This window comes from Coenobita brevimanus, chromosome 97, assembly GCF_032717465.1.
Source record: "Coenobita brevimanus isolate Jiangsu-jjx chromosome 97, ASM3271746v2, whole genome shotgun sequence".
NCBI classification, from domain to species: Eukaryota; Metazoa; Arthropoda; class Malacostraca; order Decapoda; family Coenobitidae; genus Coenobita; species Coenobita brevimanus.
In genome coordinates this window covers 31,089,957-31,107,110 of record NC_137050.1, presented here as the reverse complement: position 1 = coordinate 31,107,110, position 17,154 = coordinate 31,089,957, and the positions used below count along the sequence as shown (strand labels likewise).

General features: G+C 39.4%; 1 protein-coding gene across 1 annotated transcript in view; it reads left to right on the top strand.

Annotated features, from left to right (window-relative positions):
• whd (carnitine O-palmitoyltransferase whd) overlaps window positions 1-17,154 on the top strand; it is a 454,516-nt gene that overhangs the window by 378,770 nt on the left and 58,592 nt on the right. Inside the window, exons 13-15 of the mRNA XM_080283386.1 lie at window positions 1,331-1,465; window positions 7,739-7,873; window positions 8,202-8,351. Of these exons, the coding sequence (XP_080139512.1) occupies window positions 1,331-1,465; window positions 7,739-7,873; window positions 8,202-8,351 (420 nt within the window). The remainder of the gene's footprint in view (window positions 1-1,330; window positions 1,466-7,738; window positions 7,874-8,201; window positions 8,352-17,154) is intronic.

The following is a 17,154-nucleotide window of genomic DNA, read 5'->3' as shown; positions in this document are numbered from 1 at the left end:
ACTCTCGCCTGTGTGGTAATGGGGGACTAACTCCCTGCCCTTTGGTGGTGAGATGAAATGGCCACCAATTCAAATGGTGGTGGAAAGACACTTCCGTGTATAGCCATTACCTGGCAGCCATGTAGCGCCCTGATTGTGACGTGTATAGATGTTACCTGGCGGATAGGGGTTAATCTGATTGTTGGACTGAAGCAGGTGTGTGTCATATCTTCGTGGTTGTTCCGATTTAAAAGATACCAGATAGGGCACCAGATGAGGGAGTGTGCCTAATGAGAGAGGGTAGGATTTCAAAACTTCCTGTTCTGTTGTTTGCTGATGACACTGTAAATATAACTGAAGATGAACATGAGCTGTAAGGCTTGATGAATGAGTTTGGGAATGTAAGTAGGAAGCAGAATCTATTCTTGAATATAGATAAGAGTAAAGTTATGGTCTTTGAGAGAAATGAAGCCACAGCATGGGTGGTGAGGAAAGGGAGAAAGTGAGTGTATTCATGTACCAAGGTAGTGTGATGAGTAAGGACGGAAGTTTAAAAGATGACATGCTTGAAAGGGTACAGCTGGGTAGAAAGGTTGCTGGTTCATTGAAAGCAGTAAAAAGGATAGGGAAATGACCATGGGAGTAAAAAAGTCTCAGCATAACAGTATTGTGGTCCCCACTCAGACATAAGCAAGTGAAGCTTGGACTCTCTTAGAAGGACACAAGTTAGGATTGAGAGCAGTGGAAATTAGTCATTTGATAATGGATTATGTGGAGTTACATAGAGAGACAAACGGACAAGTGAGGAAGTAATGGAGCATTATAGTGTTGATGTGGATGTGACTGAAAGTGTTAAGAGAACTGCTCTGAGATGGCTATATGGAGAGGATGGTGAATGAGAGACTGAGTAGAACAGTCTATGCAAGTGAGATGGAGGGAGAGAGGAGGAGAGGGAGTCCAAGAATGAGGTGAAGGGCTAGAGTGGAAAGATATGAAAGGGGGTTTGATTTGAAGAAAGGGCACTCAGATGGCAAAGGACAGGTTGACACAAAGGTAATTCAGTTTTGGGCATCCGTTCAGGTATTAAGGCATCAGGCTGTTGATAAGGAGATAAGTTGTTGACATAATTTGGTAGCCTTGCCTTTTTTGTAACCATAGCATATTAACAAAATTGTCTCATTATGGCTTACTTGGCATGTTAAATTACTGAACAGTTTACATATATTATAAAGGCTGATACTAACTGAAATGATTTAAGAGTATACTCATATTGTATGAGTTGTTTTTGTAATTTGTTTCTTAAGCAGCATTCAGTTTGTATACATAGATAAATCCGTCTTTTCCCAAACAGGTAACAGAAGCACTGCTGAATGATGTAGACCTGCGTCTGTACATGCATCAAGCTTACGGCAAGGGCTTCATGAAGACTTGCCGTCTCTCACCTGATGCTTACATCCAGATGTCACTGCAGCTTGCATACTACCGGGTGAGTCAGTCCCAGATTGTTTTTCCCATGGATGTCTGTTTTGTTTTATTAATTTAAGTACTGTACTAATATACTTTAGTAACATTATGCAGCACTGCATGACTTTGTCAGGATCTCCGAGATATTTTTTGACATCTCTGTTTAGTGTTCAGTACTGGCGTCTCCAGTTGTGGGAATCATATAATGATAGTCAGACATTAGAGAATTGGGCTCCTATCTAGGAGGGCCAGGAGGTTTGGAGATTTGAATTTTGTTTAAAGTCATAACTGATCTTCCACAAAACCGAGCAGCATGTCATAAAAACACCCCCACTTATACCACATCAGTCCTGCATATGACAGTCGTAGCTTATATGCAGTATTTCCCGGGGGCATTCACATCCAGCAGTGACAAGAGTGTGCACACCATCTTTTGTATGTAGAATAGCTGCTGTGTGTCAGGGAACAGATTGTTTCATGTATGCCTAAATCCAGATATCTAAAGGAAAAGAACACACACACACACACACACACACACACACTAAATGATTTTTCATTATTAAAAGGAAAAAAAAAAAAGTTTAAACAAGACTGGTTCAAACAGAACAAAGAACCACGAGGAAAAAAATGCGCTGAGTCAGCTGGGTTTGTTTAGACTACAGCAACGCAGGGAAAGTGTACATACTCTGTTCTTTTAGTATTACAAAATGGATACATATTTCAGTAAAATAAATTTGGAAAAGAAAAGGGATAAAAGTAAAAAGCAAAATGATGATTTCAAACCAAGAACTGGTTGAAGTGGAGACTCACAATAGACTGGTTGAACGTGTACACAAACTAGAAATGGCTTTCAAAAATGAAATTGATGAAATAAAGAAACAAATGCACTTGCAAAAGGAAGAGATAGAAAAACTAGGAAGGGAGGCCAATAAGAAAGACACAACCATCAGTGAAATAACAGTGGAATTGAGTACGCTGAGGAAGAAAGTGAGTGAAATGGCAAGTACAGTAGTCAATCATGAGAGTGTTATGGAAGAGTTCAAAAAGGACACAGAGACAATTAGGCAAGCAAGCAGTCTTATGGACCAGAGCAGTGATATTGAGGAGAAGATAACACAGGTGAATGAAGCTGTGCAAAGCTACAAAAATGATGTAGAAACCACGTATGGTGAAATGGTGAAAGTAAAGAAAGACTTAGAAACATGGGTGGAGGAAAAAAGCATTAAAAAGGAAGTGAAAAGAATAATCCAAAACAATCCAAAGTTAGTCAGAGATTCAGTAGAGATAAACAAATCAATAGTAATCACTGGTATAGAAGAGGAATAAGTTAAAAACAAGATCACAAGAGACAAAAAGGAGATGGCAAATGTAATGAGCTTACTGAAAGAAGTATCAGAGGAAATCTGTAGTTAAGACATAGAGGAACACAAAAGGTTAGGGAAATACGAGAAAAGCAAGACAACACCTCTAAAGGTGACTTTCCAGAGTGTAAACACTGTGGAAGAGATACTAAAAAATGCAAAGAATCTTATGGAAAAAGAGGAGTTCAAAAATGTATGGATAAAAAGATGCCTAACACAAGAGGAACTGGAATTACTGAAAGAGAAAAGGGAGGAAGCAAAAACAAAAAATGAGGGAAGATCAGAAGAGGAGAAGAAGAAATTTTTAACAAAGTAATAGGATTGTAGGTACGAAAGTGGTACACAAACAGGATGGAAGAAAAAGGAGGAAGGTAGTAGAACCATGTCATGGCAAGTATATAAACAAGATGATAAAGTTGATGTACTCAAATGTGGATGGAATGGTATCTAAATTACTAGAGATGAATGATTATGTCAGAGAAAATGAACCACAAATAATATGCCTAACTGAAACAAAATTAACACCAAGGATATCCAATGACATACTAAACTTACAGGAATACAATACATGGAGAAGAGACAGAAATTTAAAAAAAGGAGGAGGAATTATAATATTAACTAAGAAAAATCTAAAAGTCAAGGAAATAAAACTAGATATACCATCACAAGTAGAACTGATTGCAGTAGAGATCGACACATCTGAAGGTAAAGTAATTGTAGCCAATTTGTACATGCCACCCAGATCAAACACATGGGAAAGAGACGAATATGAGGACCTGGCAGAGAGTACAATTCAGAGTATAAGATCATTGCTACATAAAATGGAAGAGAAATTGGAAAGAATTATACTAACTGGGGACTTCAATACAAATATAAATTGGAATACTCTAGATATAAATAGCCAAGAAAGCTGTTGGGACCAAAAGCTCTTGGATCTCGTACAAGAGTTTTTCTTAACGCAACATGTGAGGGAAACCACCAGAAAAAGAGGACTTGATGTACCTTCAGTGCTAGATCTAATATTTACAAGGCAAGAAAATGATATTGACAGTTTAATATATCACCCTCCACTCGGCAAAAGCAATCATGCAGTACTAAATTATAACTTCAGGATAGCATATGACATAGTAAACAGCAATCATAGTTACAAAAAGAGACTAAACTATAAAAAGGGAAATTATCAAGACCTAAAGAAGTATTTCTTAGAAGTTGATTGGGAAAATGAGCTTAGAGGACAAGATTTAAATGCTGTATATAAACAATTTTGTGAATTTTATGAAATAGGAGTCCAGAAGTACATCCCACAGCACAAAGAAGCAGATAAGAAAATACAGAAATGGTTCAATACAGAATGTAGATAATCAAAAGAAAGAAGAGATTTGTTGTGGAATAGATACAGAAGACACAATAGTGAAAGGGCGTATAATAATTACAAACAGGCAAGAAACAACTATACAAGAATAAGGAGGGAAGCCCAAAAACAGTTTGAGGAGGATATAATAAATAAAAGTAGTGATCAACCAAAGCTGTTTTACAGCTATATCAGAAGCAAAACCAAAGTAAAAGATATAATACAATCCATTACGGACGAGGGAATCACTTATACACAAGAGAAAGATATTTGTGAAGCACTAAATAATAATTTCCAATTAGTTATTACAGAAGAAAAAAATTTTGAGAGGGACTATGTGGAACACACATGTCCAGACATACTACCAGATATACAAATAGCAGAAAACGTAATGCAGGAGGAGTTAAATAGATTAGACAGAGGAAAAGCAAGTGGTCCTGATGAAATTTCATGTTGGGTATTATGAGAATGTGCAAAGGAGTTAAGTAAACAATTATTTTTAATTTTCAAGAAATCCTTGAGTCAAGGTAAACAACCTGATATATGGAAAAAAGCAAATATTGTCCCCTTATTCAAGAAAGGAAATAGACAAAATCCACTCAACTACCGACCAGTATCACTGACCAGTGTTGTAAGCAAGTTATTAGAAAAACTTATAAGAAAAGCTTGGGTAAATCATCTAGAACACAGTATGATAACAGAAAGACAGTTTGGTTTCAGAAGAGGAAAATCATGTGTTACTAATCTGTTGAGCTACTATGACAGAGTAACAAACACAATACAGGAAAGGGAAGGATGGGTGGACAGTATCTATTTAGATTTCAAGAAAGCTTTTGACACAGTACCACACCAAAGACTTTTATGGAAACTGTACCATCAAGGAGGAATTCGAGGCAAACTGTTTTGTTAGATGCAAGACTTTCTCATAAAAAGAGAAAAGAGGAAACTACTCATCATGGAAAGAAGTGACTATTGGAGTACCACAGGGTTCAGTGCTGGCACCAATCATGTTTTTAGTGTATATAAATGATATAAACAGTAACACTGGAAATGAGAGCTATCTGAATATGTTTGCAGATGATGCAAAAATACAAAGGAGAATTACTAACACAGACTCTTGTAAAGAGCTACAAGAAGAATTAAATAAACTTCATGAATGGAGTAGTACATGGCAAATGGAATTAAATGTGGACAAGTGTTATGTAATCAAGTTTGGTAAAAGTGGAAAAAGACCTGATTGGGATTATAAGTTAGGAAATAAAACCCTATACACATCAGAAAGAGAGAAAGACCTAGGTGTGATTATGAATAACAGACTATCTCCGGCTGACCACATCAGCGAGAAGGTACGGAACATGTAAACATTGCTTGTAAATATGAGAATAGCATTCACATACATAAATGAAGACATGCTAAGAAGGATAATAACATCATTCATTAGACCAACCCTGGAATATGCATCAGTAGTCTGGAGTCCTCATCTCAAAAAGCATATAGACAGGATTGAAAAAGTTCAAAGGGCCGCTACAAGATGGATACCAAGCTTAAGGGACCTAAGCTACGAAGAACGACTAAATAAACTGAATCTACCAACACTACAGGAGAGAAGGAAAAGAGGTGACATGATAATGCTATATAAGTGCATATCAGGAAAGGAGAAAATAGACATAAATGATTACTTAACATATGGAGAAGCATCAGCAAGAGGACATTGCAAAAAACGGCATAAGAAGAGAGGTGATAAAGACGTAAGGAAATTCAGTTTCCCAAACAGAGCAATTGATCAATGGAATGCACTACCGAATGAAATAGTGTGTGCCAAAACAATTCACAAATTTAAGGATATGTACGATAAATACGGTTTATGACACGGAACAGTATGAGCTTGACTCATTCCTGTAAAGATACAATTAGGTAAGAACAATTAGGTAAGAACACACACACACACACACACACACACACACAGCTTGAGGATTTGCAGTGTGAAGTAGTATACTATATGTTTATATTTTATTTGTCTTAAGTTAACAGAGGATGCTGTCTCAAACTTTTTTTTTAATGGCATTATCTTTTTTTATTGTCAGCACTATGGCTACGTGGCCATCAAGTGGTTATTTATAGCATTTTAGTTTATCTTCTAGAAAGCTATAATATGCTTCAAAAAATTATAAAAGAGTATTATTACCGTTAAAAGCCACATTTTATTTACCTTATGGGAGGATAAGAGGAGCAGGCAGAGTGAGGAGGCAAGCGGGAGCAGGGAGTGTCTTGATTGGCTGGGTAGCTCAAAAGCGAGAATGCTGAAGCGTGATTGGCTGGGAGGTAGATGGCGCCTGTTGGCAGGGCAACGCTCCTATGATTCATCTCATCACTGCCCGTTCTGTTAAAGAAACCATTTTAGCTTCATCAGTGGCCGTGTTAGAAGCAATATTCTGTCTATCTATCTATTGCCAGATGCCATAACCCCGTAAGGGGTGGCCATTTGACTTTGAGTTGTTTGTTTTATGGGGAGGGGCACTAACCCTCCACCAACCCACTTGTTGACACGTAGGGAGCACGTATGATTTGGATATTGCATCCGGAAAATTGTACCGTGTTAGACCATTTTTGTGTTAGGGAAAACCATGTTAGATGGGGACAGACTATATGGGAGAAATCTGTAACCGGGAAGGTAAATTGTCCAAGCTTCCCAGTTACCTGGGATTGTACTCTTTCTTAAATTTTAGAGTGCATTCTTTGAATGACTGTTATTACACTTCTGGATGATTTCATTATCCATACCTTTAACCTGTACCAGACTGGCAAAAAAAAAAAAAAAAAAAAAAAAATTTGATACCCTTCTACATCAGCCAATTATCTTTTTCTTTTTCTGGCTAAAAGGGTTTAATACATCAATATAAGATCCCTGGCACTAATAAAAGAAATCACCAAAGCCAGAAAGTTGGTTGAATTGAGTCGGGTTACTGCCACTCGACCTTTGAAATCTTCGTGGTTAGTGAGAGAGCAGAGTGGCTGCGAGCCTGTGAAAGCTGTCACTCCCCTCCTGTGCTTCTAAGTCAATGTCGTAACCATAGCAGAAAAATGTCTGAAGTTAGCGAGATATGTTATTACCTTCCATTTTACTTCGGTTGCTTGCAATTACTTCTCAATGCTGCAGGACGTAGATCTACGTCACCGAGGGTTTAGAGGGGGACGTTAATTATGTCCCTAGTGTGGTGTGGGTGAAAGAGTGTTGCCTGTGGCTAGAACTGCAGTTTTGATAATGATTGAACATAGAATTCTTTAAATGCCGAGCATTTGGAGGTTTTATTTATTTATTTATTTTTTTCTATGGCAATACATTGCCCTGACCATTATTTTTTGGCAAAAATTTTTGGACAATAAATGTCTCATGATTATGTACAACAGTAATTGATTGTTAATATATAAATAACCCAGGGTTGTCACAGTTTCTACCACAAGAACACAGGGAATACAGTACCTCATGTACAAGAAGTTGCTTTACAATATTTTTAACTGATATACAAACATTTCAATATTTGTGCAGTAACATTTACACAGCTTTCTCATTGCTTTCCTCCAGGATGCTGGAAAATTCAACCTGACATATGAAGCAAGCATGACTCGACTATTTCGTGAAGGTCGCACAGAGACTGTACGACCATGCACCATTGAATCGTGTGCTTGGGTCAAGGCCATGGAGGACAAGAGTGTTTCTGTAAGTCGCCTGCACGTAATATGTACCATTTGCATATCTTTATTATTGGCATTTCATTTGCTTTACATAATCTGTCAAGCATATTTTATACAATATGTTTTATATATATATACTTTTTTATTAAGTATTATGTGTAGGAGTGATTTTAAAATTAAAAGATCAGAAGCCGGAAAATTTCAGACACTAATTTGATATTGATCTCTCTCTAAATTTTTGAATTGGTTGCCTTTCCTCAAACTTGCCATTCACAGCTACACCTCTCTTTGACTGCTCATTGCTCTTGTGCATTGTTTTCTTGTAGTGGCAGCTTCCCACTTACTTTTCTTAGGTTGAGGAGCGTGTGAAGCTTCTGCGTGTTGCCTGCAATCAGCATCAGAATGGGTACCGTGATGCCATGTGTGGCAAAGGGATTGACCGCCACCTTTTCTGTCTGTATGTCATATCTAAGTACCTTGAAGTAGACAGTCCTTTCCTCAATGTAAGTATTATTTCACTTTTTCGTCATTTACAAATAAGATAGTCTTGCATCACTCATGTCTTATGATTATGTATAGAATTTTAGTTTTATTAATAACATTCAGTAATTTGCCTATTCATGTGAGCTGTGTTGAAATGGTTACAGCACCTCCTTATTACAGTAAATGCTCATTTTAAAGAACATCAATTTAGCGGAAGCCTGAGATAATGGAATCAAAATTTTACAGTATTTTTTGCCCTATTTATTGGCAAATTTGTGTTCTATCTATCTATTGCCAGACACCTCAATCCCGTTTGGGGTGGCCACAAACAAATTGCCTCCAAGTCGCCCTGTCCCCCGCCATTTCACTGCCCTGCTCCCAACTCACACCCCCCTCTCTCATATACCTCTCCACCCCATCCCTCCATCTCATCCTCAGCCTCCCCCTCCCTCTTCCCCCCCTCCACCTCACTCACATACACTCTCTTCGTCAGTCTTTCACCCTCCATCCTCTCCACATGGCCAAACTACCTCAGTGTGTTCCTCCTAATGTTTCCTATCACATCCACATCAACACCACAACGCTCCTTTATATCCTCATTCATCAGCCTGTCTCTCCATGTGACTCCACAGGCTCCTCTTAAATAACTCATTTCCACTGCTCTCACTCTTGACTTGTGTCCTTCCAACAATGTCCAAGCTTCACTTCCGTACGTTAGAGTTGGTATCACAATACTGTCATGTAGTAACTTTTTCACTTCCATGCTCACTTCCCTGTTTCTTATCACTGCTTTCAAAGAACCAGCAACCTTTCATCCCTGCTGTACCCTTTCAAGCACTTCACCCTCCAAACCTCCATCCTTACTCATCACACTACCCAAGTACTTAAACGTACTCACATTTTCCAATTCCTCACCATCCAACCTCGCTGTATATTCACTGACTTAACCTCTCTCAAAGACCATCACTTTACTCTTCCCTACATTCACCTTTAGATTCCATTTCTTACACACTCTCCCAAACTCATCCACCAAGCCTTGCAGCTCCCCTTCATCTTCACTCAACAACACAGTATCATCTGCAAACAACAGTACAGGGTTTCCAAACACTATCCTCTCTCACCAGGGCCACTCTAACAACCACTACCCTACCTTGTACCTCTCTTATTACCCCATCCATGTACAGATTGAACAACCATGGAGACATGACACATCCCTGTTTCAACCCAACTTTCAAAGAGAAAAATTCACTTAGTTCACCATCCACTCGCACTGCAGCCTTCGCACCATCGTACATACTCTTCACAGCATTCAGCAACTTCCCATCTACTCCATATATTCTTAACACTTTCCACAATCCTTGTGTATCCACCCTGTCATATGCTTTCTCCAAATCCATGAAAGCCGCATACAACTTCTTTCTCTTCTCTAGAAACTTTTCCACTAAAGATCTAAGAATGAATTCCTCTTCCCTTCCTAAAGCCTCTCTGTTCTTCTCCAACTAATTTCTCTGTTCTTTCTCTAAAACTCTGTCAATAAGTATCCTACCATACACTTTTCCTATTATACTAAGAAGACAAATGCCCCTATGATTACCACACACTTCTTTTTCCCCTTTTCCTTATACAATAATGCATTTTGGGGGGTATTAATTAAGGGTTCAGACTGCTGTGTATAGTATTGAGAATTCCCACTGTCACTAACTCAAGAGTTGCCATTGATTGCCAGCTAGTTCAATATGGAAGTTGGGCTACTCATGCAGAGACCACAGAAGTCGCATATCTTTAAAAATCTCTCCCGTGATATTTATTGATATTCCGTACGTAAGTTCTTCATGACATTATTCTTTAGTAGTTATACTAATTTCCTAGATATCCTTTAATGCGGTAAATGCAGGAAAACGGTATTATAGAAGCCGTGAAAGCACACCGGGTGTGACACCATTCATCACATATTTACAAGTCTCTAGCTGCACCTTTTGTTTGAAACCCATAAAATTTAGCTTTCTAAAAGAACAATGCTTCATCTCCAAAATGCTGAAGAAAATCTATAGAGTTTTTCACGAAAATTGCACAATGTTTAACGCTGAAATTGTGCAGAGACGAGACCACCGGCTGAAATCCGACAATGCCAAGGGCTCCAAAATACCGTACAAAAAGTCAAAACAACACACAAGTGGTGTACCCTGAACAGGGTATGCCTCTAGACTTCAGGAAACACTTCAGTCTAGGCACTGTCCATTTTTCTCTGCAACGGCTTTCCATGAACTTTGTACAGTAGGTCCAGTGGGTCAGTAGACACACGTGAGTTTGTTATTGTTTATAATCCTAACGTACGATCTTCAGCCATGTTGTGCCAATATTTCTTAATGGAGAATCGTTACATGTTTCTCATAACAATGTTTATTTGTTTTGATTGACAAATACATGATATAGGTGTAAAATAAAGCTTATCGATATTTAAGGAAGGAAAGAATAATAACCGTCCCCAAACCGAGATGGTAGACTCAGGCCACCATATCTTTATTTTCTTTGACCATAATACAGCCTCTCTTCCTTGTAGCAATGACTAAAATAATGTTGTTATAATTTCTCCCTTCCTTTTAGTGACGCAGAGGGCACATAAAATGAACGGAGTTTAGTAGACCGACTTTGATGTTGAAAATTAAATAATCTGGTGAAGAGTGGCAGTTTTTCCTTGATTAGTGACATCAGGAATTAGCATAGTTTGCTAGGTTGCCTAGCAAGGATTAACGGAAAGTACCTTGAAATACTAGAAAATTTTCTCGTTTGAGCCTTCATTGCAGAACTTGATGTAACGCAAAATTCGAGATAGCAGAAACAGGGTTGGTGGAATTAGTTTAAATCGAGCATATACTGTATTTAATTATTTCAATCTGCATTCTCTTTTGGGAGGGACCTTGGTAAATGGCTTCAAGCCACTTGAAATGCCACACGTGCTTAAGAAATGGTAACGAGAGGAATCTTCAAAACAAAAATGAAGAGGGGGGTGCATTGTTTCCTGTCTTCATTTGTAATACAGCCATACCTCAGTATGCAGTGGTTGAGTATGCATTCAATTGATAGAACAGTAAGAAAGTTGGACCCAGTCTTGGGTTAATTATTACAGAATTTACTTGTGTGATAATTGTGGTGGCTGCATATGACAAATGTGTTGGTATTTTGTGCCACTTTTGCAAGTCAACAGTCAGACTTTGGAACCAAATGCTTACATGTTGTGCCTAGTGTTTACATGTGCAGAATACCAACCATAGGCCTCTGGTAATGCAGTCTGCTTCTCGCCACCACTTTGAAACCGTGTCTTCCTCGTCCACTCCCTCATGTGTCCTACAGCTGTGATAATTTCCCTTGCATCCCCATGTTACATAATCATCTCACACGTGCAAGGCCAGAGAAACACCATTGCTGTCATCAGATAACTGTGCTTGTGCACAACAAATAGTGCAGTGTGCGATATTAAATGGAGTGATAACTTTTTTGTGGGAAATATTGAAGTTTGTGATGGAAATCATGTCTGGCAAGGATGCTACCCCTGGTGGAAAGCATGGTCTTACTGAGGGTGCTGAGGGCAAGCCCATAAGGGAAAGGCCTGGCTTTTCCCTTGATGTGAAATTGAACATATGTGACATGGCTGTACCCCTTTGTTCTCCCCATTGCTCACCTCCCGAGGACCTGGAGTGCTTGTCCAGGGCCTTCAGCTGTCCCCTGGCCAAGGGAAGACCCCTAGTGATGACTCAGTCAAGCCTGGGACATACAGTACAGTCACCACTCGCAATACAGTAGGGTTACATCAGATGAAAGCCTATTGCATGACAGTTTATCCTATTATTAGGTTGATATAGCATGGATTCAGTGGTGATAGGGAGGCTGCCTTTGACCACAAAACCTTAAATTTAAACGAAAAGAATTGCCCTTCCAGACTTGCCCTTGGCACCCCTCAGTAGCATCACACTTTTCATTAAGGGTAGTATCTTTGTCAGACAAGATTTCCAGGTTGCAAATTTCAGTATTTCACTAACAAGAAAGTTATCACTTCACATAGTACTGCACACTGCACTATTTGTTACATAAAAATGCTGTTATTTGGTGATAACAATGATGTTTCAGTGGTCTTTCATGCACGAAGTGGAACAAAAGACAGATGATTACAGCGTATGTACTGTATTTCGTGGGGCATAAGACACACTTTATTGTCTCAAAATTTCCTCCAGACATCGCCACGCCTCCTAGAGGCCAGACTAGACAAGTTCACTAGGCTCCATTTAGAAGAATCTCTTATACAGATGATCATCTCACTGCTTGGCAGTCACAAGTCTTTACTAGAGTATAAAGACCTTTGATTTATTGTAAAAAGTTACATTCACTTGTGTATATACTCAGATTTTATTAATAAAAACACCCAAGTTCAAGGACAGAACACTCAGGGTTTGTTTACAACTGGCCATGTGACGTTCTAGGGGTTAAGCGGTATAGCAGTTTAGCAATTTATCATCTAGCATACACCCTACTCTAGCAGGCTAACATGATCACTGGTGAACTCCCTGCTAACCTTCTGAAATGCAGTCATGATCACTTTGGTTGCCATTCACTCAGTAACTAGTAAGGGAATGATACTGGAGATGAAAGTACAGTACGAGGAAGGAGGGGCAAGGCCACTGAGGGTCAAGTTTAAGTCCCAAACAACTATAAATTAAATTACCAGTAGAACATGGAAATTATCAGACATGGAAGGGTTCAAAAATGTTTGGATAAGGAGAGATGCAAATGAGGAAGAAAGAGCTAAGATAAAGGAGTTAGTACAGGAAGCAAAGGTAAAAAACGAAGAGAACGGAGGAAGAGAAGACAGTGTTTTATTGGAGAGTCATGGATCAGAAATTAAGGAAGTGGTACCGGCAGAGAGAAGGAGAAAAGAGGGTATAAAAAACATCAAAAAGAATTGGAAGGTGGCATATACTAATGTTGATTATATCGGCAAGGCGAGAAATCAACGATTTTTTGAGGGTACATGAACCTGATGTTATGTGCTTTGTAGAGACCAAATTAAGAGAAGATATTGATATTCATATGGGAGATGGTAATTACAAACTGTGGAGAAGAGACAGAAGAGAAAAAACGGGAGGAGGAGTGATGATAGCAGTGAAGAACAGCAAAAATGTAGATACCGTGGAAATGGGAGAAGGCAGGGCTGAAGTGATAATTGTGAAATTAGAAACTGGAGAAAATAGCAAGAGAGATATGGCAGTAGTGTATGTTCCCCCTAAGACAAGAGCATGGAGTGATGATGAATACCAGGAAATGTTGTCAGACAGGGCTAGCTATTTACAGAAAATGATTGAGAAAAGTAACAATATAATTTTAATGGATGACTTCAATTGTAAAGAGGTGAACTGGGAGGAATGGGACTCAGGAGGCAGCAAAGATTCATGGGGCACTACATTATTAAATATAACAATGAACAATGTGGGGTAATAAAAGAGGTACAAGGTAGGGTAGTGGATGTTGGAGTGGCCCTGGTGAGAGAGGATAGTGTTTGGAAACTCCCTGTACTGTTGTTTGCAGATGTTACTGTGTTGTTGAGTGAAGAGGAAGGGGAGCTGCAAGGCTTGGTGGATGAGTTTGAGAGAGTGTGTAAGAAACAGAACCTAAAGGTGAATGTAGGGAAGAGTAAAGTGATGGTCTTTGAGAGAGGTGAAGTTAGTGAATGTACAGCGAGGTTGGATGGTGAGGAATTGGAAAATGTGAGTACGTTTAAGTATTTGGGTAGTGTGATGAGTAAGGATGGAGGTTTGGAGGGTGAAGTGCTTGAAAGGGTACAGCAGGGAAGAAAGGTTGCTGGTTCCTTGAAAGCAGTGATAAGAAACAGGGAAGTGAGCATGGAAGTGAAAAAGTTACTACATGACAGTATTGTGATACCAACTCTAACGTACGGAAGTGAAGCTTGGACATTGTTGGAAGGACACAAGTCAAGAGTGAGAGCAGTGGAAATGAGTTATTTAAGAGGAGCCTGTGGAGTCACGTGGAGAGACAGGCTGACAAATGAGGATATAAAGGAGCGTTGTGGTGTGGATGTGGATGTGATAGGAAGCGTTATGAGGAACACACTGAGGTGGTTTGGCCATGTGGAGAGGATGGAGGGTGAAAGACTGACGAAGAGAGTGTATATGAGTGAGGTGGAGGGGGGAAGAGGGAGGGGGAGGCCGAGGATGAGATGGAGGGATGGGGTAGAGAGGTATATGAGAGAGGGGGGTGTGAGTTGGGAGCAGGGCAGTGAAATGGCGGGGGACAGGGCGACTTGGAGGCGATTTGTTTGTGGCCACCCCAAACGGGATTGAGGCGTCTGGCAATAGATAGATAGATAGATGACGCAATGGGTCAAAGAAGATACATGGTTCCGAGGTGAGGACACACCAGCAAGACTAGACTTACTGTTTACCAAAGAACCCGATGTAATAGAATCCTTGGAATATCTGTGGCCTATTGGAAAAAGTGATCATGTGGTCATTGAATTCCAGATGATAATAGGGAATGTGGAGCCAAGAAATGAGCTTTATAGGCAGGGAAAATGCAAGTATGGGAAAGCAAACTACAGGATTGAGAAAATTTTTCGGAAATGCAGGTTGGGGTAAATTCAGAGAAACGAGAGATACAGAGGAAGTGGGATATTTTTCTAGACGTCTATAATTCGGGAGTGGAAAAATTTGCGCTGAGGGTAAGGCGGAAAGAAAACAGAAAAAAGGAGTGGTTTAATAGAAGGTGTATGATAGCAAAAAAAGAGAGAGATAAGGCTTGGAACAATTGGAGAAAGAGAGGTAACAACAGAACAAAGGAAGAATATAAAAGAACTAGAAATGATTACACAAGAATACATAAAGAGGAAGAAAGGAATTTTGAAAAAGGTATAACAGACAAATGTAAGGATGAACCCAAACTGTTTTATAGATTTGTCAGTGGCAAACTGAAACGAATGGAAGGAATCACCAAACTGAAAGTAGCAGGAGAGGTCTATAAAGATACGGCAATGCAAGCAGAAATAATGAACAAACGTTTCCAGTCAGTTTTCACTAATGAAAGTGAGTTTGTTGTGGAAGGGGAGGGAGTGACTAGAAATGTAGTGATAAAAGATACAAAAGTGGACGCACAGGAAGTGTATAAATTACTGGAAACTCAAGATGTAAGGAAAGCCCCAGGACCAGATGGAATCTCTAATTGGGTACTGAAGGAATGCAGGGAACAACTGGCGGATAAGATTCACGTTTAATTGCGTGTTCTCTGGAAGAGGGGAAATGTGGTACCAATTTATAAGGGAGGAAACAGGGAAGAACCCCTGAATTATAGACCAGTGTCCCTAACCAGCATGGTTGCAAAATTGTGCGAAAGAATTCTGAAAGATAGATGGATAAAATATCTGGAAGAGATTAATATTTTGGCTGATAGTCTGTTTGGATTTAGAAGTGGAAGGTCATGTGTGTCCAACTTGTTGAGTTTTTACTCGAGTGATTGACGTGCTACAGGAGAGAGATGGTTGGGTGGATTGTGTGTATTTAAATTTGGAGAAGGCCTTCGACAAGGTACCCGTTAAGAGACTAATGTGGAAACTAGAGCATATAGGAGGACTGAAGGGGAACCTCCTGGAATGGATGAGAGACTTTTTGAGAGACAGACATATGAGGACACTAATAAAGGATAGGATGTCTGGATGAAGGGAAGTAACAAGTGGCGTCCCACAGGGCTCGGTGTTGGCGCCAGCAATTTTCCTGATTTATGTAAATGATATGGTAGATGGAGTGAACAGTTATGCAAGTCTGTTTGCTGATGATGCAAAGATCATGAGGAAGGTAGAGGTTGAGGAGGATTGTAAAATGCCGCAGGAGGATCTGGATAGGATACACAATTGGAGCCGGATGTGGGAAATGAAATTTAATGCAAAGAAATGTAAAATATTGGAAATGGTAAAAGTACCAAGAGGCCATCATTGAATTATTTGATGGGTAATGAACCAGTCACAAAAGTGAGAGAAGAGAAAGATTTGGGAGTGCAGGTCCAGGATATCTGTCACCTGAAAAACACATTAACAAGGCAGTTAGAGAGACGTATAAACGCCTGACTAATATAAGAGTAGCTTTTCATTATATGAACGAGGAGATGATGAAAAAATTGATAGTGGCCTTGATTCGCCCCAGGTTGGGATATGCAGCAGTAATGTGGTCCGCACTCAAAAAGAAAGCTATAAACAAGATTGAGAGAATACAAAGTACAGCAACCAAAATGGTCCCCAGTCTGGCAGATCTGTCGTATAGAGAGAGGTTGGAAAAGCTGGATTTGCCTTCTTAGAAGAAAGGGGAAAGAGAGGAGACATGATTGCAGTGTTCAGGACCATGGTGGGAGTAGATAAAATTGACAAAGAAGATCTGTTTGTATGGGATAAGAGAGTAACAAGAGGACACAGAATGAAACTCAAGAAACCAAGCTGCTTGAAGGATATCAAGAAATATAGTTTTCCTTATAGATGTATAGACCTGTGGAATAGTCTGGACAAAGAGATCATCCAGTCTAAAAACTTAAACGAGTTTAAAGCTAAATTTCTCTTATTGAGAAACAGAGACGGGACCTCATGAGCGTAGCTCATTTCCTGTATACCACAGTTAGGTAAATACAATTAGGTAAATACACACACACACACACACACACACACACACACACACACACACACACACACACACACACACACACGCACACACAAGTCTGTTTGCTGATGATGTAAAGATCTTGAGGAAGGTAGAGGTTGAGGAGTATTGTAAAATACTG